Here is a 24,085-nt window from a genome sequence, read left to right as displayed (position 1 = left end):
TACTCTAACCATGTCTCCCTCATCTTAAAAAAAGAAAACTCTTACCTCACCCTACTTTCCCCACTAAATGTCATCCTATATCTCTGCTCTTCTTCTTAAACTCTTTTAAAAAAACTCTCTAGTGAGTACTTCATTTCCTTTTCTCATTCTTTTCTAAACTCTTACAATCCGTTCTTTGACCACATCTTTCAACTGACATTGCTCTATCTAAAGTTTCCAGTTATCTCAGACTTGGCAAATCCATTGGTTTTGTAACATTTGACACTGTTGATCACCTTCTCTTACTGGATACTTCCCATTTTGTTTTTTCATGACACTGACCTCTCTTGGTTCTCTTACTATCCGTCGGACTACTCCTTAGTCTCCTTTGCTGGCTCTTCATCCATTTTACGCCTGCTAACTGTAGGTGTGTTCTTTAAGGCAATGTCTTCGGCCTTCTTTTTTCCTTCTGTATTGTCATACTTGGTGACCTCATCAGCTTCCTTCCCAAGATTTCTCTCCCTATGTCTAATCTGTTTATAAACTCCAGTGCTTCCCTGTTTTCTCCAGCATCAGTCATAAAGTATTTTATTTGGTATTTAAGTTTCTCTACAGTCTGGCCCCTTTCTACTTTCTAATTTTCTTCCTTGAACTTTATTACCTGGCCTTAGTGGCCTATTTGCTTTTTCTCACACCTGACACTCTATCTCCCAACCCTCTGCCCTTGTACGGCTGTCCTTCATGTCCAGAATGCTCTGGCTCCTTAACCTCACTTGCCAGAAGTTCTGGTTTCCTTTGAAAGTCGGTTTAAATACCATTTTCTGGAGGAGAGCTTTACTGGTCCTCCTTGCTACTAGAGCCTTTTCCCTCTAACGTTACCTTCCATGTACTTCGTATCTATCAAAGTATTTATATTTTGTTTCTCCCATGAGAATGTAAATTGCCTGATGGCAAGGACTGATTTTACCTTTTTTTGTATTTCCAGTGCTTAATGAACATTAGTTGGATGAAGATTTATTGATTAATGGGCACTCATTTTGTTTCTATTTCTTCCACAAAAAACATTTTGAATATTTTGGTATATGTGGGGCATGTGCCCAGCAGTGGAGTCTCTGGGTCATAGGATATGAACAGTTAAAGTAATTCCACATTGTTTTCCCCAGGGGTCAGATTCATCCTCAGCTGTACCAAGAGTATATTGTATGCTTGTTTTTCTGTACTCCCTCCAAGAGTGGTTGTTTTGGTCTTTTTCTATCCTTGTCAGTTTGCTGAGTATTACGTGAAAATTCAGGAGTTGTTTTAATTTGTTTGGCTTAGTGACTTGTAGTAGTCCTTCATGTAGCTGTCACATAGTTTGAAATTTTTTTGAGAGCTGTTGACTTGTATCTGTTGACCACTTACCTATTAGAGAATTACTCTTGGTCATATGTTTGTGTAAATTTCCTATATATCTTGAATATTAAGACCTTTATCAAAAATAGTTGATGTAAAGATTTTCCACCCATTTATGTTTCCATTCTTCTTGAGGCAGATAAGGTGACTCAGTAAATAAAGTGCTAGGTCTGGAGTCAAGAAGACCTGAGTTCCTTTTTAATAGAAAGGATTTTAATAAATGAAAATGGGAGCTGTACATTTCTGATCATTTCAGTTGAAAAGTAAGAGCAAGACAAGAAAGGCCAGGACCTTGTTTGACTGACGCATAGGTGGTAGTAGCTAAAAGAAAAAGAACAATAGGAGATCAAACTGGAAAATTAGGTGGGAGACAGCTTGTAGAGGCCTGAGAGAGGTCTGAGTGCTGCGGAGTTTGGAGCAGTGGGAGAGATAGCACAGATGTTGAATCAGGTAATTGATGTCATCAGACCTGTGGGTTAGACCTTTGCCTGCAGTGGCTGATAGAGGTGGGGTTACCACTTGTGAACTCTTGCAGAGCTCCAAGTGAGAGGGAATGAAGGCTTTAAGTTGGGTGATCACAATAGGAATAGAAAGGGGACATATTTAAAGGACAATGTGGTGGTAAGATAGCTAGGATTCATTTTAGCAATTTGGATGGGGAGGGGGGAGGTGTGGTGAATACTAGGGAAGAGGTAAAGAGGACCCTGTGGTTTGGATCCTGTTGTTGCATAGTAACTGTAAACATACAGTGAATGTTTTTTTTTAAATTTATTTCTTTGATTTCTTTAATATATTTGGTTTTCAGCATTGATTTTCACAAAAGTTTGAATTATGAATTTTCTCCCCATTTCTACCCTCCCCCCCCACTCCAAAATGGCATATATTTTGGTTGCCCTGTTCCCCAGTCAGCACTCCCTTCTGTGACCCCACTCCCCTCCCATCGCCTTTTCCCTTATTTTCTTGTAGGGCAAGATAAATTTCTATGCCCCATTACCTGTGTATCTTATTTCCTAGTTGCATGCAAAAACTTTTTTTTTTTTGAACATCTGTTTTAAAAACTTTGAGTTCTGGGGGCGGAGCCAAGATGGTGGCTGGAAAGCGGGGACTACTGTGAGCTCCCTGCCGAGTGCCTCCAAAAACCTATAAAAAATGGCTCTGAACCAATTCTAGAATGGCAGAACCCACAAAACAGCAGAGGGAAGCAGGGCTCCAGCCCAGGACAGCCTAGATGGTCTCTGGGTGAGGTCTATCCCACACGGAGCTGGGAGCTGGGAGCTGGGAGCGGGGAGCGGGGAGTTGGGAGTTGGGAGCAGAGCGGAGTAGAGCCCAGCCTGAGGGGCATGGACCAGCCAGACCAGGAGCCGGGCAGAGCGGGCCCTAGTGCCCTGAATCAGTGAGCTGCGGCAGGTTACCAGACTTCTCAACCCACAAACACCAAAGACAGTGAAAAGGTTAGTGGGAAAAGCTGCGGGAGTGGAAGGAGTTCGAGGTTCGGCTACCAGCCCCGGGGGCAGCTGAGGTGGGGCAGGTACAGCTGCTCTTGCTTCCGGCCCCAGGCCCACCCGGTGGGAGGAATTAAGTGGCAGATCAGAGCAGGAGTGAAGAGCCTGCTGAAGATTTAAGCCCAGTCCGGATTGGGGGTTCTTGGGGAAGGAGCAGTGCTGGTGTGGCAGAGCTGGAACCTCTCCCCCAAACGTGGAACATAGAACTCTCTAGTCTACAAGGAGTCATACCCCACTGAAAAACTCAAGGGTCAAGTTAGTTGGTTGGGAATATGGCCAGGCAGCGAAAGCACACCCAGATTCAGTCTCAGACTTTGGATTCTTTCTTTGGTGACAAAGAAGACCAAAACATACAGCCTAAAGAAGACAACAAAGTCATAGAGCCTACAACAAAAGCCTCCAAGAAAAACATGAACTGGTCCCAGGCCATGGAAGGGCTCAAAAAGGATTTGGAAAAGCAAGTTAGAGAAGTAGAGGAAAAATTGGGAAGAGAAATGAGAAGGATGCGAGAAAACCATGAAACACAAGTCAATGACTTGCTAAAGGAGACCCAAAAAATACTGAAAAATACACTGAAGAAAACAACACCTTAAAAAATAGACTAACTCAAATGGCAAAAGAGCTCCAAAAAGCCAATGAGGAGAAGAATGCCTTGAAAGGCAGAATTAGCCAAATGGAAAAGGAGGTCCAAAAGACCACTGAAGAAAATACTACTTTAAAAATTAGATCGGAGCAAGTGGAAGCTAGTGACTTGATGAGAAATCAGGATATTATAAAACAGAACCAAAGGAATGAAAAAATGGAAGACAATGTGAAATATCTCATTGGAAAAACCACTGACCTGGAAAATAGATCCAGGAGAGAGAATTTAAAAATTATTGGACTACCTGAAAGCCATGATCAAAAAAAGAGCCTAGGTATCATCTTTCAAGAAATTATCAAGGAGAACTGCCCTGATATTCTAGAGCCACAGGGCAAAATAGAAATTGAAAGAATCCATCGATCGCCTCCTCAAATAGATCCCAAAAAGAAATCTCCTAGGAATATTGTGCACCAAATTCCAGAGCTCCCAGATCAAGGAGAAAATACTGCAAGCAGCCAGAAAGAAACAATTTGAGTATTGTGGAAACCCAATCAGAATAACCCAATATCTGGCAGCTTCTACATTAAGAGATCGATGGGCTTGGAATACGATATTCTGGAGGTCAATGGAGCTACGATTAAAACCTAGAATCTAGAATCACCTACCCAGCAAAACTGAGTATCATGCTCCAAGGCAAAATATGGATTTTCAATAAAATAGAGGACTTTCAAGCTTTCTCAGTGAAAAGACCAGAACTGAATAGAAAATTTGACTTTCAAATACAAGAATCAAGAGAAGCATGAAAAGGTAATCAAGAAAAAGAACAAGAAAAAGAAATTTCAAGGGACTTACTAAAGTTGAACTGTTTTGTTTACATTCCTACATGGAAAGATGATGCGTATGATTCATGAGACTTCAGTATTAGGGTAGCTGAAGAGAATATGCATATATATATATATGTATATATATATATATATATACATATATAAAATATATGTTTATGTATATGTATAAGTGAATGTGTAGGTATGTATATATCTATGTGTATATATATAGAGAGAGAGAGAGCAGACACAGGGTAAGTTGAAGATGAAGAGAAGATATCTAAAAGAAATAAAATCAAATTAAGGGATGAGAGGGGAACATACTGAGAGAGGGAGATAGGGAGAGATAGAATGGGGTGGATTATCTCGCATAAAGGTGGCAAGAGGAAGCAGTTCTGGGGGAGGAGGGGAGAGGGCAGGTGACGGGGGAATGAGTGAACCTTGCTCTCATCAGATTTGGCCTGAGGAGGGAATACCATACATACCCAATTGGGTATCTTACCCCACAGGAAAGAAGAGGGAAGAAGATAAAAAAAAGGGGGTGATGATGGAGGGGAGGGCAGATGGGGGTGGAGGTAATCAAAAACAAACACTATCGAAAGGGGACAGGGTCAAGGAAGAAAATTCAATAAAGGGGAATGGGTCGGGAAGGAGCAAAATATAGTTAGTCTTTCACAACAGAGTATTGTGGAAGGGTTATACATATGATACACATGTGGCCTATGTTGAATTGCTTGACTTCTTAGGGAGGGTGGGTGGGAAGGGAAGAGGGGAGAGAATTTGCAACTCAAAGTTTTAAAAATAGATGTTCAAAAACAAAAAAAAGTTTTTGCATGCAACTAGAAAATAAGATACACAGGCAATGGGGTGTAGAAATTTATCTTGCCCTACAAGAAAGGAAGTGAAAGGGGGAGGGGAGGGGAGTGGAGTGACAGAGGGGAGGGCTGACTGGGGAACAGGACAACCAGAATATACACCATCTTGGAGTGAGAGGGAAGGTAGAAATGGGGAGAAAATTCATAATTCAAACTCTTGTGAAAATCAATGCCAAAAACTACATATGTTAAATAAATTTAAATTAAAAAAAAAAGAAAAAAAAACTTTGAGTTCCAAATTTTCTCCCCTCTTCCCTCCCCACCCACCTTCCCTAAGATGGCAAGCAATTCAACATAGGTCACACATGTGTCATTATGTAAAACCCTTCCACAATACTCATGTTGTGAAAGACTAACTATATTTTGCTCCTTCCTAACCTATCCCCCTTTATTGAATTTTCTCCCTTGACCCAGACCCCTTTCGAAAGTGTTTGTTTTTGATTACCTCCTCCAGGGGTAATCCTTCCTTTTGCCTTTGCCCTTCCTTTTATCATTCCCCCTTTTTTATCTTCTTCCTCCTTCTTTCCTGTGGGGTAAGATACCCAAGTGAATGTCTATGTGATTCCTTCCTCAGGTCAAATCTGATGAGAGCAAGATTCACTCATTCCCCCTCACCTGCCCCCTCTTCCCTTCCTACAGAACTGCTTTTTCTTGGCACTTTTATGTGAGATAATTTACCCCATTCTATCTCTCCCTTTCCCCCTCTCTCAATATATTCCTCTCTCATCCCTTAACTTGATTTTATTTTTTTAGATATCATCCCTTCATATTCAACTCACCCCATGCCCTCTCTCTATACATATATATGTATACACATACATACATACATACATACATACATACATACATACATATATATATATATATATATGTATATGTATATTCCCTTCAGCTACCCTAATACTGAGGTCTCATGAATCATACACATCATTTTTCCGTGTAGGAATGTAAATAACACAGTTCAACTTCAGTAAGTCCCTTGTGATTTCTCTTTCTTGCTTACCTTTTCATGTTTCTCTTGATTCTTATGTTTGAAAGTCAGATTTTCTATTCAGCTCTGGTCTTTTCACTGAGAAAGCTTGAAAGTCCTCTGTTTTATTGAAAATCCATGTTTTGCCTTGGAGCATGATACTCATTTTTGATGGGTAGGTGATTCTCAGTTTTAATCCTAGCTCCATTGACCTCTGGAATATTGTATTCCAAGCCCTACGATCCCTTAATGTAGAAGTTGCTAGATATTGTGTTATCCTGATTGTCTTTCCACAATACTCAAATTGTTTCTTTCTGGCTGCTTGCAGTATTTTCTCCTTGATCTGGGAGCTCTGGAATTTGGTGACAATATTCCTAGGAGTTTTCTTTTTGGTATCTTTTTCAGGAGGCAATCAGTGGATTCTTTCAATTTCTGTTTTGCCCTGTGGCTCTAGAATATCAGGGCAGTTCTCCTTGATAATTTCTTGAAAGATGATATCTGCGTTCTTCTTTTGATCATGGCTTTCAGGTAGTCCAATAATTTTTAAATTACCTCTCCTGGATCTATTTTCCAGGTCAGTGGTTTTTCCATTGAGATATTATTGTCTTCCAGTTTTTCATTCCTTTGGTTCTGTTTTATAATATCTTGATTTCTCATAAAGTCACTAGCTTCCACTTGCTCCAATCTAATTTTTAAGATAGTATTTTCTTCAGTGGTCTTTTGGACCTCCTTTTCCATTTGGGTAATTCTTACTTTCAGGGCATTCTCCTCCTCATTGGCTTTTTGGAGCTCTTTTGCCATTTGAGTTAATCTATTTTTTAAGGTGTTGTTTTCTTTAGTATTTTGGGGGGGTTTTCTTTAGCAAGTTATTGTCTTGTTTTTCATGATTTTCCTGCATCATTCTCATTTCTCTTCCCAATTTTTCCTCAACCTCTCTTACTTGCTTTTCCAAATCCTTTTTGCGCTCTTCCATGGCCTGAGACCAGTTCATGTTCTTCTTGGAGGCTTTTGATGTAGGCTCTTTGACTTTGTTGACTTCTTCTGGCTGTATGTTTTGGTCTTCTTTGTCACCAAAGAAAGAATCCAAAGTCTGAGTCTGAATCTGAGTCTGTTTTGGCTGCCTGGCCATGTTCCCATCCAACTACTTGACCCTTGAGTTTTTCTTGGGGTATGACTGCTTGTGTAGAAGAGAGTACTTTGTTCGAAGCTTGAGGGGATGCGCTATGGTTACAGAGCTATTTCTATACAGCCAGCTCTGCCACAGCAGCACTCCTCCTTCCCCAAGAACCACCAACCTGGACCTGACTCATATCTCAAGCAGGCTCTGCACTCCTGCTCTGATCCACCACTTAATTTCTCCCACCAGGTGGGCCTGGGGTCGGAAGCAACTGCATCTGTAGTTCTGTAGCTGCACCACCCCTGCTGTCTCCAGGGCAGTGGCCAAACCCCAAACTCCTTTTATTCTGTCTCCCGCAGCTTTTCCCACTAACCTTCTCTGTTGTCTTTGGTGTTTGTGGGTTGAGAAGTCTGGTAACTGCCGCAGCTCACTGATTCAGGGCTCTAGGGCCTGTTCTGCCGGGCTCCTGGTCTGGTTGGTCCTGCCGCAGCCCATGCTGGGCTCTGCTCTGCTCAGCTCCCAGGTCCATGAGCGATAGACCTTACCCCACAACCATCCAGGCTGTCCTGGGCTGGAGCCCTTCTTCCCTCTGCTATTTTGTCGGTTCTGCAGTTTTTCTCTGTTGTCTTTGGTGTTTGTGGGTTGAGAAGTCTGGTAACTGCTACAGCTGACTGATTTAGGATGCTAGGGCCTGTTCCACCCAGCTACCAGTCTGGTTGGTCCAGGCGTGGCTCATGCAGGGCTCTGCCCCACTCTGTTCCCAGTTCTGTGCTATAGACCTTACCCAGTGACCATCCAAGCTGTCCTGGGTTGGAGCCCTGCTTCCCTCTGCTATTTTGTGGGTTCTGCAGTTCTAGAATTTGTTCAGAGCCATTTTTTATAGGCTTTTTGAGGGACCTGGGAGCTAACACAAATCCCTGCTTTCCAGCTGACATCTTGGCTCTGCGCCCACAGTGAATGTTTAAAAACAGTTATGAATGCAGCAGCAGGCTAGTATTACTTGCATTGTAATATTTGGTAGAGAGGGTAACAGCAATACCCATAAAATTATAATTTTATTTATTATATTAAATAACATATGTTGAATTAATTTTATTTCAGTCAAGGATAGTTATCCAAATAATTTTGTTCTTGAAAGGTCATATCAGCTCTGTAACCATTTAATTATTCACTTTCTGGTGTGGCTCTTGAGAGGCTGTTTATATTTTGTTGCTTTGGTGAGAGAGTGCTTGCTTTTCTTCCGTTTCTAATTTATTATTTATTTATTTTTTGCATGCTTTTCTTTTTCAATTTTGAATTCCAAATTCTCTCTCTCCCCTTTCCACCTGATGAGAAGGTTAACAAAAGTATCAGCTAATTATACATGTGAAATCATGTATAACATGTTTCTGTATTAGCCATATTGCAAAAAAAAAAGGCAAAAAAGATAAAGAAAGCGAGAAAATTATTCTTTAAAAATTTGCACTCAGAGTTCCTTAGTTCTCTCTCTGGAGTTGAGTAGCATTTTTCATCATGGATCTTTCATAGTTCATCATCATTACAACATTGCTGTTATTGTGCACAGTGATGCCTCACTTTACTTTGCATAAGTTCATATAGGTTTTGCCTATGTTGGGACTTGCTTTTCAACAAAGTAAGTTTGAAGGATAAATAATTGTTGACTTTTGGTTTTCAGGTGTTGACTAAGTGTCATTCAGTCAGTCAGTAGATATATATTAAGTGTCTGTTACATATTAGGCACTGTGCTAAGAGCTGGGGATAGAAAAAGGCAAAAGACTGTCCTCAAGAAGCTCACAGTCTAACGGGGGAGACAACAAGCAAACAAATGTACAAACTATATACAGGATAAAAAGGAAATAATTAAAGGAGGGAAGACACTAGAAATAAGAAGGTTGGGAACGGCTTTCTGTAGAAGATGGGATTTTAGGTGGTCCTTAAAAAGAAGCTTCTCAAGCCAGGAAGCATAGATGAGGAGGGAAAGATTGTAGAGAAGAGAAGAGACTACGCCTTGAGCTTAGAGATGAGGTGTTGAGTTTGTGGAACAACCAGGAGGCCAGACCAGTGTCACTGGATCAAAGAGTATGTGACAAGGGGGAGTAAGGTGTAAGAAGACTGGAAAAGTAAGAGGGAGCTAGATTATGAAGTGCTTTCAAAGCCAATTGTTTTATATTTGATCCTGGATATGATAGGGAGCCCCTAGAATTTATTGAATGGGGGAGTGACCTATACACCTGTGCTTTAGGAAAATCGCTTTGATGGCTGAATGGATGTTGGATGGCAGTGGGGAAAGTCAGGCAGGTTGACTCACCAGCAGGCTGTTATAGAGTAGTCCAGGCATGAGGTGATGAGGGCCTGTACTAGAGGGTTGATAGTATCAGAGGATAGAAGGAGGGGGCATATTCAAGAGATGTTGCAAAGGTGAAATTGACAGGCCTTGGCAACATATTGGATATGGGGAGGTGAGAGATAGAAAGGAGTCCAAGATGATGCTTAAGTTTTGAACCTGGGGACTGGGAGGATGGTGTTGTCCTCAACAGTAATAGGGAAAGTAGGAGGGAGAGTGTTTAGGGGAAAAATAATGAGTTTGTTTGGTTTTGGACTTGTTGAGTTTAAGATGTCTATGAGACATCCAATTTGACATGTCTGAAAGGTAGTTGGAGTTGTGAGATTGGAAGTCAGCAGAGGTGTTGGGGCAGGGTAGGTAGATTTGAGAATCTTCAGCATAGAGATACTAATTAACATGGGAGCTGATGAGATCACCAAGTCAAGCAGAATAAGAGGGAGAAGAGAAGCCAGGACAGAACTCTTGAGATACACCTACAATTAGAGGGCATGATCTGGAAGAGGATCCAGCAAAGGAGACAGAAAGAGTGGTCAGACAGGTAGGAGAAGAATCAAGAGAGAGTGGTGTCCTAAAAACCTAGAGAGAGGAGAGTATCAAGGAAGAGAGTGTTATCGACAGTGTAATGGCAGCAGCAAGGTTGAGGAGAATGAAAATTGAGAAAAGGCCATTGGATTTGGCAATGAAGCGATCATTAGCAACTTTGGAGAGAGCAGTTTTGGTTGAATGACAAGATCAAAAGCTGAATTGTAAGGTTTTTGTAGAAGACTTTTTCAAGGAATTTAGTTGGGCAGAAGAGAGATCTGGGGGGATAGTTAGTGGGAATGGAAAGAGCAAGTGAAGGTTTTTTGAGGATGGGGGAGACATGAGCATGTTTGTAGGCAGTAGGAACACAGCCAGTAGACAAAGAGAGATTGGTAATAAATACAAGATTGAAAGGCAAAGTTTTTAAAACCTGCCAGCCACTCAAAGAAGAGTTAGCAAAGGTATAAATGGAAAGAAACTAGAAGTGGAAGTCAGAGGACTGGAGTTCCAATCTTGACTCCACTACTTATTAATTATGACCTGGGGCTACTCACTTAACCTTTTCTCACTCTTGGTTTTCTCATATGTAAAATGGACTAGATGGTTTCAGAGGTAATTTTTAGCTTAACTCTTTGATTATAAAAATATTTCTGTAGTCATGAAAAGAAATGAATTCACTTCATGTATAAAATGAAATTAATACACTTCATGTATCAAATATGGAGCTTCATCAACTAATAATGCTTTATGGAATAATTTAAATAGAGGAGAAAAGTAAACCAACACCACCTTCAGAGAACTCATTAGATCTTTTAACTTGTTAAACAAGCAAATAAAATAATTCACAAAAGCATAATAGGCTTTTGAGCTGAAAGGAACTTTAGCGATCGTCTAGTCCTGTCTGTCATTTTACAGATGAGGGAGCTGGTGCCTAGCAAGAGGAATCGACTTGCTCCAGCTTGTGCAGATTGTAAGTAGCAAAGTCAGGATTTGGTCCTGAGCACTTCTTGCTATAACATGTTTCAGTTCCTTATACTTTCTGACAAGTAGCTAGGTACCCACAAGGGAAAAGTAGTCATGGATATATTGAATTGAATTATTCTGATAATCAATATGTGTCACCTTTTAAGGAAAACCATTTCCCTTGTTTTTTCCTCTGTCTGGAATATACTTCCCCTAACCCCAGTGTTCTTCTTAAGCTGTGATGACCAGTATGTAGTCCTGCAGCTAGCATGAGATGAAGGTAGAGGACAGTGGAACTCCCCCTCCCTATTCTCAGAAGCCCAGGCTAAGACATTACCTTTTTTTGGTGTCCACATCAGATTGCTTATTCACATTGAACTTGCAGCCTGCCATATACAAAGACCAGTATAAAACAGGGACCTTATGTTCTGCTGGGGAATTAAGACACAAGTATGTAAATAAAAATAATAATTTTTTTATCCAGACTTGTGATTTCATTGGTAATAGGAAGAACCTCCTTGGCTAATCCAGACCAGTGCCTGCTCTGCAGCTTGCAGTCTGAGAGCCGTCTTAGACCTTGCCACATTATGTGACTTGCTCAAGGTCAGTAGAGCCAGTACATGTCATAGGCAAGGCTTGAACCCAGGTCTTCCTGACTCTGGGGCTAGCTCTACCCACTGTATCATTCTGCTTCACACAAGTAATTTCAGGAGGGAGGGAAGGAGAAGGGGAGGGTGGGGAGAGAGTGATGGAGACAGAGAATGAATGAGTTAACATCTAGGGAGTTGGAGAGGGGAGCAGTGGGAGATCAAGAAAGTCCTACAGTAGGAGATGACCCCTGCATCCCTAGCCAGAAATCCTCAATTCCTATGTGGTTAAGTCATGGTCCAGAAATTTAAATCTTAATCACAGGCACTTAATTAGACATTTACATCCCAGAGCTGTCTTTTCCTCCTGAAGCCCTTTACCCTCAAGCGGCAGCAGAGATAAGAACACCAGGAGTATTCCTAAAGTCTTTGGTTTCTTGCCAAGGACTTCATAATCTCTGGAAATTCTTTCTAGATGCCTTCTGGCATACCCTTTGTCTTCCCATGAATCAATAGGAGTCAGGTCTTGGCTTCTTCTGGAACAATTTGGGTAGGCCCTTTCACATCCTGAATGTTTTCCTTTGAAAGACAGCCTGTCTCATATTTGTTTTTGCCCTTTGCTATGTCACAGCATGAATACAGTCACTACTTGTATCTTATTCTTTGACTATATTTCCTATCTCTTGGTGGGGTGGGGTATCTGTGAACTCTCCTCATTATTTCCTGGGGCACAAGAAGTTTTCTTGTCATTGGGTCCACCTCTCCCCTCAATATGAAGAACTTCATGTTTATTACATAGATACATAGTTTAATTTCACTTCTTCCCTTCCTTCTTTGAGTCAGATTTTTCCAGCTGCCAGTTTATCAAGTTAAGATTTTTGTTGCTGTTTCAGCTTCTTCTGTTCTTTGTTTTCCTCTTTCAGTTATTTCACATACCCTCATCCTTTCCAATAACCTGGTAAGTAGAGTGGTATTCCTCCAACCTTTTAACCCCTTTTCTAGTAGGGAAACCAACATGTAGTTTGTGCAAAAAATAAGCATCAGTCAGTCGTTGACAGAAATACAAACTGTTTTTTGCATGTCTGTGTAGCAATCTTTGTGCCCCCAGAAACTATTGTGATTCTGAAAAAAAATTTTTTTCCTTTATCTCTGCCTCTTAAAATCTCCAGCTTCCTTCCAAGCACACTTAGGTGCCCCCTCTCACATCTTTGTTCTGGTCTCCCTTGTTGTTACTGTTTTCTTCTCTATTGTTTGTGCTTGTATGTGTTTATGCTTGTATATGTGTTATATCCTCTAATAGAAGGTATGCTCCTTCAGGGTTGAGATTGTTTCATTCTGGTCTTTGTATTTCTATCACATTACAGGGTATCTTTCGTGTTGTAGGCACTTAAACATTTAGTTTAATTGAATCAAAGGGAGTCTCTTCTGATTCTGGATCCTGAATTCTCATTGTAATCACTTGCATTCTACCATTCATGGGATTTTATAATGGCTTCTCTTCTTCTGTAATATTAGAGTGAAAATATTAAAGGAAATAGCAAATTTGGCAAGAAAATGTTATAAACAAAGCACTTTATATTGGTGAAATGGTTTCTAGCTGTGTTTTAGCCCAGAACAAGAGGATCAGTTACTGCTTTATGAATTTGATTTCTTCTAAATCCTTTTGGAACATTCCACGGTGTTTTCCTCACTTGTTTTGATCTGTGTTTGTAGGATATCCTGAACAATCTTGACTCATGTGACCTTGAAGATGATGATCTCATGCTTGATGTGGACCTGCCTGAGGATGCACCTCTCGAAAATGGTTAGTGGGAAAGTGTTACTATTCGAGGAACCGTTTGAGGACTACTTTCCTAGAAACCTTATTACTGTTCTATAACTCGTAAAATGGCTACATACTCTTTCCCCCATATTTTGAGGAGATTTTTTAATGACTATGCTATCATCTTGACTGTAGTGGAATGTTGATGAGAGCACCCCCCACCTCCTTTTTTGCTTGGAGTTATGATTTCATGATAATAAAGAATTCTCCAGGAGTGGAAGATCACTCTTCCCCCCGGATTCAGATATGCAGCTTCTGTTTACATAGTTTTGAAAAGTTGTCTTGAGCATGATAGACTTAGGGACTTCCATTATTATACCAACAAGGATGTGTTAAGGGCAGGACTTGAACCCAGGTTTCCTCATTTCATAATCATCCCTCTGCCCATTTTTATGCTCCCTATAATGTTTTCCTTAATGATAAAAAAAAAATTCAGCATTTTACATACACATTTGCACTGTATTTGGACCACTGAAAGTTTGGCACGGTGGATAGAGCATGGGGCCTGGAGACAGGAAGACTTGAGTTCATCTCTGGCCTCAGATGCTCATTAGCTGTGTGACCTTGGGCACATCACTCAGCCTTTATCTGCCTTAGTTTCCGTAACTGTAAAATGGGGATCATATCATCTACTTCATGTTGGGAAGATCAAATGAGATGATATTTGCAAAGAGTAGGTGCTAAATGAGTATTTGTTCTCTTTCTTCCCTTCCCCACACACGTGAGACCAGTGAGAAAGTGTGGCTTGATCTTTCTTTGCAAATATGCTTACCTTCCATTGGATTCTCTTTCCACCGGTGGTAACCTATGGTGTTCACATGGCAGTGATACTGAGACTAAAACTACAGAGAAGATTGCCCCTTGCCATTCTATGAAGATATTTTTCTTAGCTTCTGTGGAAGAGAGAACTCTTTCAAGTCTGAATATCTTGATGGGGAGAGGAGTAGAATTCTAGGTTGAATGGAAGGTAGTTGGGTTACTGGTGTAAGAACATACGTGATTTTATTTCCTAAAGGCCCTTTTAGGGATGGAGCCTGGGAAGGAACCTGGAGCTGCTGGTCCTTCCCTGAGGTCTCACTAGAGATTAAGACTAATTGGATCAGCAGAGGGACAGGTTGACTAATATGAATAGCCTGGAAGGTTGGGTAGCTAGTGAGTAAATATCATATTTAAGAAAAAGGTTAGAGGTCAGAAGCCCCTCTTCTGCTCAGATATAATCAACTATGGGGAGGCCCTGGTGTCTATCCAAAGGAGCAGACAGGATGGATATTTGGAGGCCAAAGGGAGGATCACCATCTATCAGATATGAGGGAAGCTCAAAGGAATAGTATATTAACTTGAAAGAAAATTTTATACTATTTAGCATGCAGGTTTGAAGTTTCAAGAAAATATGGAGAAACAGGGTATTATGGACAGGGTACAAGTCTCAGATCTAGCTCCTATTTTGTTATGAGAGACCACTCAGTTGAGCTCCCAGGGGCTGGAGTACTGTGTCACTCCACATTCTATACTGAGGCATGAGTTTGGATTGGGTTCAGTTCTGAGGAGGGAGGCTGTCTTTAATTAGGAGCCTAATGCTGGTTAAGTTCCTCACACTGGTACCTCAAGGAAATGTTCACTCCGTAGCTCACTATGGTTCACTCCTCCTAGAGAGGGGGAGTAATAAAGCTTCTCAAAGGATAATACAAATCAGGTTTGGGACAGGTAATTCCTACATAAGGAACTTACAAGTATGCCTTAACAGAACAGGAATTCAGTAAGACACCTGTTAATGTTAGTAAGACACCTGTTATGTTAAGACAAAATTGTTGGTAGAATCTGCAGTACCTAAAGCAGTTTGTAGAGATACTGATGAGGCATTTTAAATTTGAACTTGGTTCCATACCCTCACTTTATCCAAAGCTGACCTCCTCTGAGCTTCATGCTCAGCCTCTTCCCTAGTCAGTCACTCTCCATGTGCCACTGCTGCAACCAATCTTCTCTGGTTAAACACTGCCATCACTACTCTCAAAGACCCCCCTCCAGATTGGTTAAACTCACAGGGTCACATTCTGGACACATACAGTTTGTGTTTGTTGCTCAGTTACCTGCTTAGCAAAGGAAACACAAAGAGGCAGCCCAAACCAAGGCTCGGGCTTGTCTTGGCAAGACCATGCGCTTCAGTGGCCACATGCTTGCAAATGCAGTGGAGGTCAAGGTAGAGAGGAATAGGGCCAGTCATCCCCACCTTCCATGACTTTGCAGACACTTCCTCAAATAGTCCTGCATGTTGCAGGAAAGAAAGAGGCGGAAGCCCTCTTTATATATCCCTCTTATATACCCTCTGAATCATCATCTCCTCTGATTCAAGAGCCAATTAGGAGACTTTTCATCTCCCAGTAAACCCTTTAGTGATAAATTGTACGTGGCCAGAAGCTGGTACAAAAGCTCTTAGCAGAACCAAGAAGGGCAGCTCTGAGCATTGTCTATTGAATGCCCCGATAGGTCCGTCCAGCCTGTGTTACACAGGAAATGAGAGGAAGGCCATAAACCAATGGATGTCAGCAGATGGCCAATCATTCTTTACTGTAGGATGCAGCAGTGTCTGTGAGCATTCTCATTATGTGACTTGGTGGAAACTGCTTCTAGGAAGTGATGGAAGCTCAGCAAATATCCACGATTACCCCTGCTTTTAGATTGGATCTTTACATTGAGGTTTGAATTTTTAAGATGTTTTTTGTTCTGTAGCAAGCAAAAAAATTACTTGTAAAAGCTACTTGCATATTTTGGATCTGTGATCTCTCTTCAGTTTAGATGTGTCCTCTGATATTCTTGTGCATTGTTCATTCATTATGTGTTCACATTCAGCAAAACATCACTTCTCACTTAAAGACAATAAGAATGCTACAATAGCATCATAGATTCCAAGATTCAGAAGAGACCTTTGAGGTCATTTAATCCAATTTGACTTGCAAAGGGATTCCCTCTATAACATGTCTGTCTAATCTAATATTTTGAGTATCTATTATAATTAACAGTGGACTCACTGTTTCACTGGATAGCCCATTTACATGTTGAGACAGCTCTTATTGTTAGACAGTACCCTTGTATATTGAAATGAAGCCTGTCTCCCTTTGGTGTTCTATACAGTGGTATTAGTTCTGTCTATTGTAACTATACTGAATGTCTTATACACTTATACATAAGAGCCCTTCATATATTTGAAGATAATTATTGTATCCTGTCCTCGTGAGTCCTCCCGTGTTTTCTCTTTTACGGTTTAAGTATCCTTCATTCTTCAAACATAATGTGACTTCAAGATCTTTATTATGCCCATATGCTGATCAGTTTCCTCTAGGTATACTCCAGTGATTTTTCTTAAAATCCACTGGTGGCTAGGTGGCGTAGTGAATAGAATACTGGACCTCAAGTCAGGAAGACTGACTTAGGAAGAGTTCAGATGTGTCATCAGTCACTTAATAACTGTGTGGTGCCGGCCAAGTCACCTAACATGTCTGCCTCAGTTTCCTCTTCTCTTAAATGTGGATAATAATAGTACCTACCTCCTAGGGTTATTGTGAGGATAAAATGATATTTGAAAATTGCTATGCAAACATTAAAGTGTTATATGAATGCTAGTTAATATCAGTAATAATAAAATGGAATCTCTTTCATGCTTCTGAAGTTAGATTTGCCTCCCTGCGTTAGCATCCTACTTTGTTACCCATCCTTAGTATGGGTATAGTTTAGAAATCTGAGCCCATGGTATTTATTACTGCCTTCCTTCTTGGTTTTTTTTTTTTTCATTGTGAGACAGCACTTCCTGCTGTTTTTCCTTTTACATTATAGCTCCTTTCTAAGGTATTTTATGTAGCGGTAAATCCTTGGAGTTGGTATTAAATACTTGTTGAGCTGGTAGATGTGTGTAGGCAGTTTTCTCTCACTTCCCTAGACAGATACATTTTTGTTGGACCTTATTGCATAGATACCATCCTTGCCAAGAGCCTCTCATTCCCATGTGTTAAGTTGGGTTCTGAAAATCCAGATCTTGTTCTGAGAAGCCATGTTCTTAACAAGCTATTTACTTCTTTCTTAGACTGTGTAACTGTAGAATCATAGTTGCCTTGTTTATGAGGTTTTTGAACTATACTGAAGTCCAAGATAGATAAACAGGCCTAACATTCCCTTCCTTCGCTATTATGACTTCTAACTTGGCATAATCTTCTAAGGTTCTTGTCATTTTCACATCATCAACCACTTATTCCTAATTGGTCCAAGTTAAAGACACTCTTAAAGAGTGTCCGTTCTCATTATGGTTTTTCACCCTGCTGAGAAAAATTTTCAACAAGTCTAAAATTTTTCAGATGCCTTTTTTTAGCAGAATGACACATAATAATGAATACCTCATATTCTCAGAATTTCCTAATCTTTATTAGGAAAGCATCATCCATATCCTTTCTCTAGCGCAATGTTCTGTAGTATACTTCTAAAATAGTATTGCTTTTGTTTTGAAGGAATATTGGGATTCTAAGAGCTGGAGGCAAGGAAGCAGGGAGTTCTAGACTGGGGGAACAGCTTTGAACAAAGGTATGCAGTAAGAATTGCATGTTCTCACAGTTTTGCCAGGGCACAAGAAGTGGACCACTTTCTCTGGAACATGAAGTGTTTTCAAGTGAAATAAGTATGAAGTTGGAGGCAGATTGTAAAGGACTTTAAATGCCAATTAGAAGACTTTGTATTTTATACAAGAGGCAATAGGGAGTTGATGTTTCTTGTACAGGGACATGGCTTGGTCATACTTGTGCCTTTGATAGCTTTGTGTGGGATGGATTGGAGGGGGTACACTAGTGTCAGAGAGGCTGTTTGGCAAGCTTTTGCAACATCCTGAACTCTCATTATGGTTGTGTGGAAGAAGAGAAGGAGATGAAAAAGGATGTTATGGAGATAAAACTGGAAAGCTTGTGTAGAATTATGTAGAATATTGTTGGTGAGGAAGCAAGAAGAATTGTAAATGACTGTAGAGGTGCAAATATTCTTCACTAAAAGGAATGGGAAGCCTTCAGAAGAAACAGGGGGACCAGGAGAGGAGGAAGTGGTTTAAGGAGAAAGACAGTGAATTCTGTAGTAGGTATATTGACTCTGAGATGCCTGTGGGATAGCCACTGAAGATACACATCAGACACTTGGTGAAGTGTCTTGAGAGAGAGAGAGAAGGGTAAAGAAAAGAACACTACTAGTCAGGTACCAAAAAAAGTTGAGAATTACTCATGGGTTGGTAGTAATAAAGATGAGGAGAACGTAGTGTAGAAAGAATAGACCGCACAAATAAATGGAAGTGGAAAGTGAGGTGGTGCAGTGGATAGAGCACTGAACCTGGATTCAGAAGATCTGAGTTCAAATCTAGTCTCAAATGCTTATTAGCTCTGCGACCCTGGGCAAGTCACTTAACTTCTGCCTTAATATCCTCATCTATAAAATGGAATAATAATAGCACCTACCTCTCAGAGTCGTTGTGATGATCAAATGAGATAATAATTGTAAAGCATTTAGCACAGTGCCTGGCACATAATAGGCACTACATAAATGTTAGCTATTATTTTTATTATTGAAATGGTTTGAAAAAGCACTGTAGAAGCATACTTTCCCCCTCTCCTTGGCTCCAGGAGTGCAGGTCAAGTGGGAAGAGTGGATATCAGTAGCCATATGAAAAGAATACTCCAAATCTGTAATAATTAGAGAAATCCAAATTAAAGCAACCCTGAGGTTCTGTCTGGCAAAGTTGACAAAAAAGGAATATGACAAAAGTTGGAGAGGCTTTAGGAAAAAGATCACATTAATGTACTGTTGATGAAGCTGTCAGTTCAGTCATTCTGAAAAACAATTTAGAACTATGGCCAAAAGATTACTAAACCTTTTACCCTTTGTGTACCCTTTGACTCATCAATACCACTACTAGACCTATACCACAAAGAGATCAAATAAAGACAAAAAGGATGCATATGTACAAAAATATTTATAACAGCTTTTTTTTGTAGTGACAATTGGAAAATAAGGGGGTGCGCATCTATTATTGGGGTATAGTTGAACAAATTATGGCATATGAATTTATTGGAACACTGTTGTGTTGTAAGGAGTGATGAAGGAGATAATTTTGGGGAAACTTGGGAAGACTTGTTTGAATTGATGCATTATGAAGTGAGTAGATCCGGGAGAACAATATGCACTATAACAACACTGTAAAAACAAACAATTTTGAAAGAGTTTGGTACTCTGGGCAATACAATGACTGACCACAGTTACAGAAGACTGATGTCTTCTGTAGCATCCTACCTACCTTCTGACTGGTGATGGACTCAGATATAAGATACACATATATTTTTTGGACATTGCCAATGCAAGAATTTGTTTTACTTGATTTTGTTTATTTGTTTGTTATGAGGGTTTTTCCTTTTCTCTTTTCCATTGGGGATACAGGGAGAGAAAGGTTTTTGCTAATTGAAAAAAAATTAAAAAACCTACTGCATAGCTCTAATGATTGTTTTTTATTCTTATTTATTGTCTACTTTGTGGTGCCTGACACTTTTGTCATCCCTCATACTTAAGTGATTAATAAGTTGTCTCTAAGTGAGGTTCAGTTTCCTTGTGGTTATGCTTTTACTGTTAACTTGCTCATAGAATATTAGAGGTGGAAGAGACTCCTTTAGAGACTGAAGCTTCCAGAGGGTAAATGAGTTGCCTAAGATTAACACAGTTACTTCTGGGAAGAGCCAGTACTAGAAGTCCTGTCTGCTGCTTCCTAACAGCCCCTCCTCCTCCTTTATTTTATAAATTTTTTCACAAAACTTGTGAAGAAGTTTACTTTAGTCTAGCACTTAGCCAAATTAATCTCACCTTCCAAGTTAGGAGAATCTAAGTTTTTACTGTGTTTGAACACAATATTTTAATAGTTTCACTTATGTGAATAATTTTGCAGGGAAATCCATTGTGTAAGGGTTCCTAATTTCAAGGATTTTCTTTTTCTCCAGAGGCTAACCTAAAAGTTATTTATATATTTTTAATGCCCTTTACTGTCATTTTGTACTTATTTAAAAGATTGCTTCAATACACATCGTTTTTTTTAATGTATTTTGAACATTTTGGTCAGTGAGCTGAGTGTTTGTACTTTATCATTTTTACAGCTACTATAAAATACTTCTGTTTGGGGGCAAGGTCTTCCTTTTTTGTTTACAGTGGTGTCCTGATTTAACTGCCCTTCAATTCTAGAAGTTGGTGTTCCAGCTCATTTATGAAAGAGTTGATTGCAAGATCACACTGACCCTGAAGCCTTTGTGTCAGAAGTTTTGGCTTGTGGGTGAAGCCACTGCAATCACTCCCCTCCCGGAAGTGGAGAAGCCTTTCTGTCTCTGCGTGGCCGGGACGGTGGTTAGTAGTATTTTTAGAAGCTGTCCTCGCTCCACAACTATGTAAGCCCTGGGCGAAGATGGTAGTTTGGAGTCACAGGGTAAACTGGGCTCCTTTCCCAATGCGTGCAGTCTGGGAGCTAAGCAGGAAGGAAGGCCTGTTTATCAGGCTCAGCCATGCCACTATGGCTGAGTAGGCAGCAGAGCAGCACAATGTTGCCCTGGGACAAAGCAACTTTTTCACTTAGTGGCCAAATATGTGAGGAAAAAATTTTCGGGTAAGTAAGAGAGAAACTTGGGCATTTGTGTCGGGCCTGATAGATGTTTGTGGGGCTGGGATTCCGGGAGTGAGCTGTGCTGCCGGAGCCAAGTGCTGGCTTTGTCTCCAGTGGCTTTTTAGACTTGCCAAACAGTTTGCACTAGGAAGTTAACAGAGACACAGGGAAAGCAGTTTACTTTCTAAAAATGTGAGCTTGATTTTTTTTTAATTTTGGAATTTGTAGAGAGATCAAGGTGAGCCTACATCTGTTTCATTTTTAGGATACAGTGGTTCTTTGCTTCCCTTCGGTGTGGGCACCTGACATTTTTCTTTTCTCTCCAGTTTTTAGTCTGAAATCAGAAGGGCTAGCAATGATAATAGCAGGTTTTTTTTGGTGGGGGTGGGAATTATTACTGGGATTTAAAGTGTATAACACCATAAGAATAATTTTTGTTTTAAAGTCTTATAGAAATTAATTCAAAGTGTTACTTAAACAGTTGTAAAGTACAAGTTTTGTCTTCATTGAAACTTGTCTTATTATCATTTATTTTTCCCCCAATGTGCCTGCTTTTCAAAATGTAATTTGTTTCATAAGTACTTAGTAGAAAGCCTTGACATTTTTCCAAGAATTTTTCTGTGGACTTTTTAGTAGCATGTGATCAACATACTGTACATTCTTGTTACTTTATGTAGTGTGTATAAATGTGAATAACAAATGTTGTTTTTGAATCTGTCTAGTGGAGTGTGAGAATATGAACCGCTTTGATGGATCGGACAGAAATGTTCGACAGCATCAGGAAGGCTTTTGGAAAAGGCCGCCCCAGAGATGGAGTGGCCAGGAACACTACCGCCTGAGCCACAGTGACAGCTATCATCAACATGGGAAAACGGACCTGAGCAGGTAGAAGCCTGTTGCTAGCTCGCTTCCTTGTTAGTATACACAGCGAAATTCTGCACAATGCCTTTTTATTCCCTAGACTTGTGTGCCAGGTTTTCAGAGGCACACAAAACATTCTATTGTCAAAGCACCAGTGGTTGTTGATGTAAAACGAGGAGCAGGATATTTTTTCATCACTTCCCTCTGTTTAGTCCTTGTGGCTTAAAGCTTCTTTTTGTTTTTTTCATCACAGATTTTATCCATGGCTAAAATGTAGTCTTAAGGAATCCCCTAAAGCAGGTTCTGTATTGATTTAATTTTTCATTTTTAATGTTTATGATTTTTCGTGCTTAAAAGATAAATTCCATGGATCTGTGATTTTTTCGGTGCTGGGTACTGATTGTAACCCCTTAAAACATAGTAGAGTTGCTGTGGCCAAAAAAATTCATATCCTTGCAGCCAACTAGTTACTTGTTAATAATAATAATAACTGACATTTACGTAGCACTTAGTATGTGCTAGGAACTGTGTGAAGTGCTGTACAATGATCATCTCATTGATCCTCACAGTAACCCTGAGAATTAGGTGCTATTATCATTTGCATTTCACAGGTGAGGAAAGTGAGGTTAAGGGGAGATTAAGTGACTTGCTTAGGGTCACACAGCTAGTAAGTGTCTGAGGCTGGATGACCCTGAACATAGCTAGGTTGGACCTTAGATGGTTCATGGCAGTAATATGAGGTGATTGTTACAGTCCATTTTGTTTCTTACTGAGTTGGAATTAATTTTTTAATGGACAGCTATAAATTAACTCTTTATAGACTGTATGAAGTAAAAACTGATGTTGCATAATGGGGAAAGCTATTTCTCACATGATGGGCAGAATCTCTCTAATCACCTTTCTCTTTTTTTATTTATAAAATAAGATTCCTTTTGAAAAGTCTTGTTTAAAAATTATAGATGTCTGTGGAATTAGTGAGGATAGATTATAGGACATTTCTGTAGTGTATGGAACAACTGAGCTCCATAGGTTTTTCATAGAATTACAATTGCAGGGGCCTTAGAATATAGCCTAGAATTAATGAATGCGTAGCCTAGCCAGTCTCAGCAAGACCTGGGTTCAAGTCTTTCCTCTGAAACATACTGGTTCTGTGACCCTAAGCAATGCCCTCTGACTGCCCCCAGGCAACTCTCCTGGTCTGTAGAAGGAATTCCTCTCCAGCACCTACTTACACTGATGAAGTCACAAGTAGCCCTAGTTTAACAGAAAAGATAGGGGGTCACTCAAGGCATGGTACATAGTGGGACATGCTTGAGATACTTTTAAGGCATTTTCTATGCCTGAAAGTGCCACTCTCTGTGATATGTAGGCATGCATTTTTTAGCTTCTTGTGACAATTTAGTACAGGGGATATTTGTAATGTGTGTATGTGTGTACCCTCTTCAGATGTCGGGGTATAGTTATCTTTATGAAGGCCTTGCCTTAGAAGTCATCTCTAGTCCAGCTAAGTAAGCTCAGGAATCACTTCAGCAACATCTTTCACAGATGACCAGACAGTCCTGCTTTTGAATGCATTCAGTGACAGAGAACCAAATAACAATGTTTGTTTACATAGTATTTTGAAGTACTCTCAAGTCAGTTCCTTCTACTCTGCAGCACTCTGCAGTCATGACTCACAGTTTAGGGAGTACCGAAGGGGTTGCGAGTGGAAAAAGTTTAAGCAGCCCTGCGTTGGACAGTGTTCATTTTTCATTGTTTCTTTCAAATGATTTAGTTTTTAGACCCTTAAGCATCTAGTGAGCCCTATGGTGGATACTGTTTAGTGATGACTTGAAGTTGTAGCACCCAGCACTGGAGAGAGTACTCCAGATGTAATCTGATAACTGTGGAGTACAGTGTTAATGCAGCCCAAGATTATGTTAGCTTTTCTAGCAGCTATGTTACACTGTTAACTCACCAGAAAAATTTCTTTGCATGTACCCAATATCAGAAATGTGGTTTTAAAAAATTAATTTTACTAACTTTAAAGCTATCCATGTGTCCTGTCCCTTAACTTCATAGTTCCTTAACCTCTTTGGCTCTCCTATCTT

At 40.1% G+C, this 24,085-nt stretch overlaps 1 protein-coding gene across 6 annotated transcripts in view; it reads left to right on the top strand.

The window, feature by feature from the left end:
- The window catches only part of CCSER2 (coiled-coil serine rich protein 2), a 150,986-nt gene that overhangs the window by 53,831 nt on the left and 73,070 nt on the right, over nucleotides 1-24,085 (top strand). For 4 of the 6 annotated variants that reach the window (XM_036769604.1, XM_036769607.1, XM_036769605.1 and 1 more), the window contains exons 4-5: nucleotides 13,372-13,462; nucleotides 21,857-22,019. In XM_036769604.1, coding sequence (XP_036625499.1) covers nucleotides 13,372-13,462; nucleotides 21,857-22,019 — 254 coding nt within the window. Of the gene's footprint in view, nucleotides 1-13,371; nucleotides 13,463-21,018; nucleotides 21,138-21,856; nucleotides 22,020-24,085 lie in introns of those variants that run through there. The other 2 variants (XM_036769609.1, XM_036769608.1) reach the window with 2 other exon arrangements.

Source organism: Trichosurus vulpecula, chromosome 8 (assembly GCF_011100635.1).
Source record: "Trichosurus vulpecula isolate mTriVul1 chromosome 8, mTriVul1.pri, whole genome shotgun sequence".
NCBI classification, from domain to species: Eukaryota; Metazoa; Chordata; class Mammalia; order Diprotodontia; family Phalangeridae; genus Trichosurus; species Trichosurus vulpecula.
The sequence above is the reverse complement of the archived record's forward strand: the minus strand, read 5'-3'. Positions and strand labels throughout refer to the sequence as shown.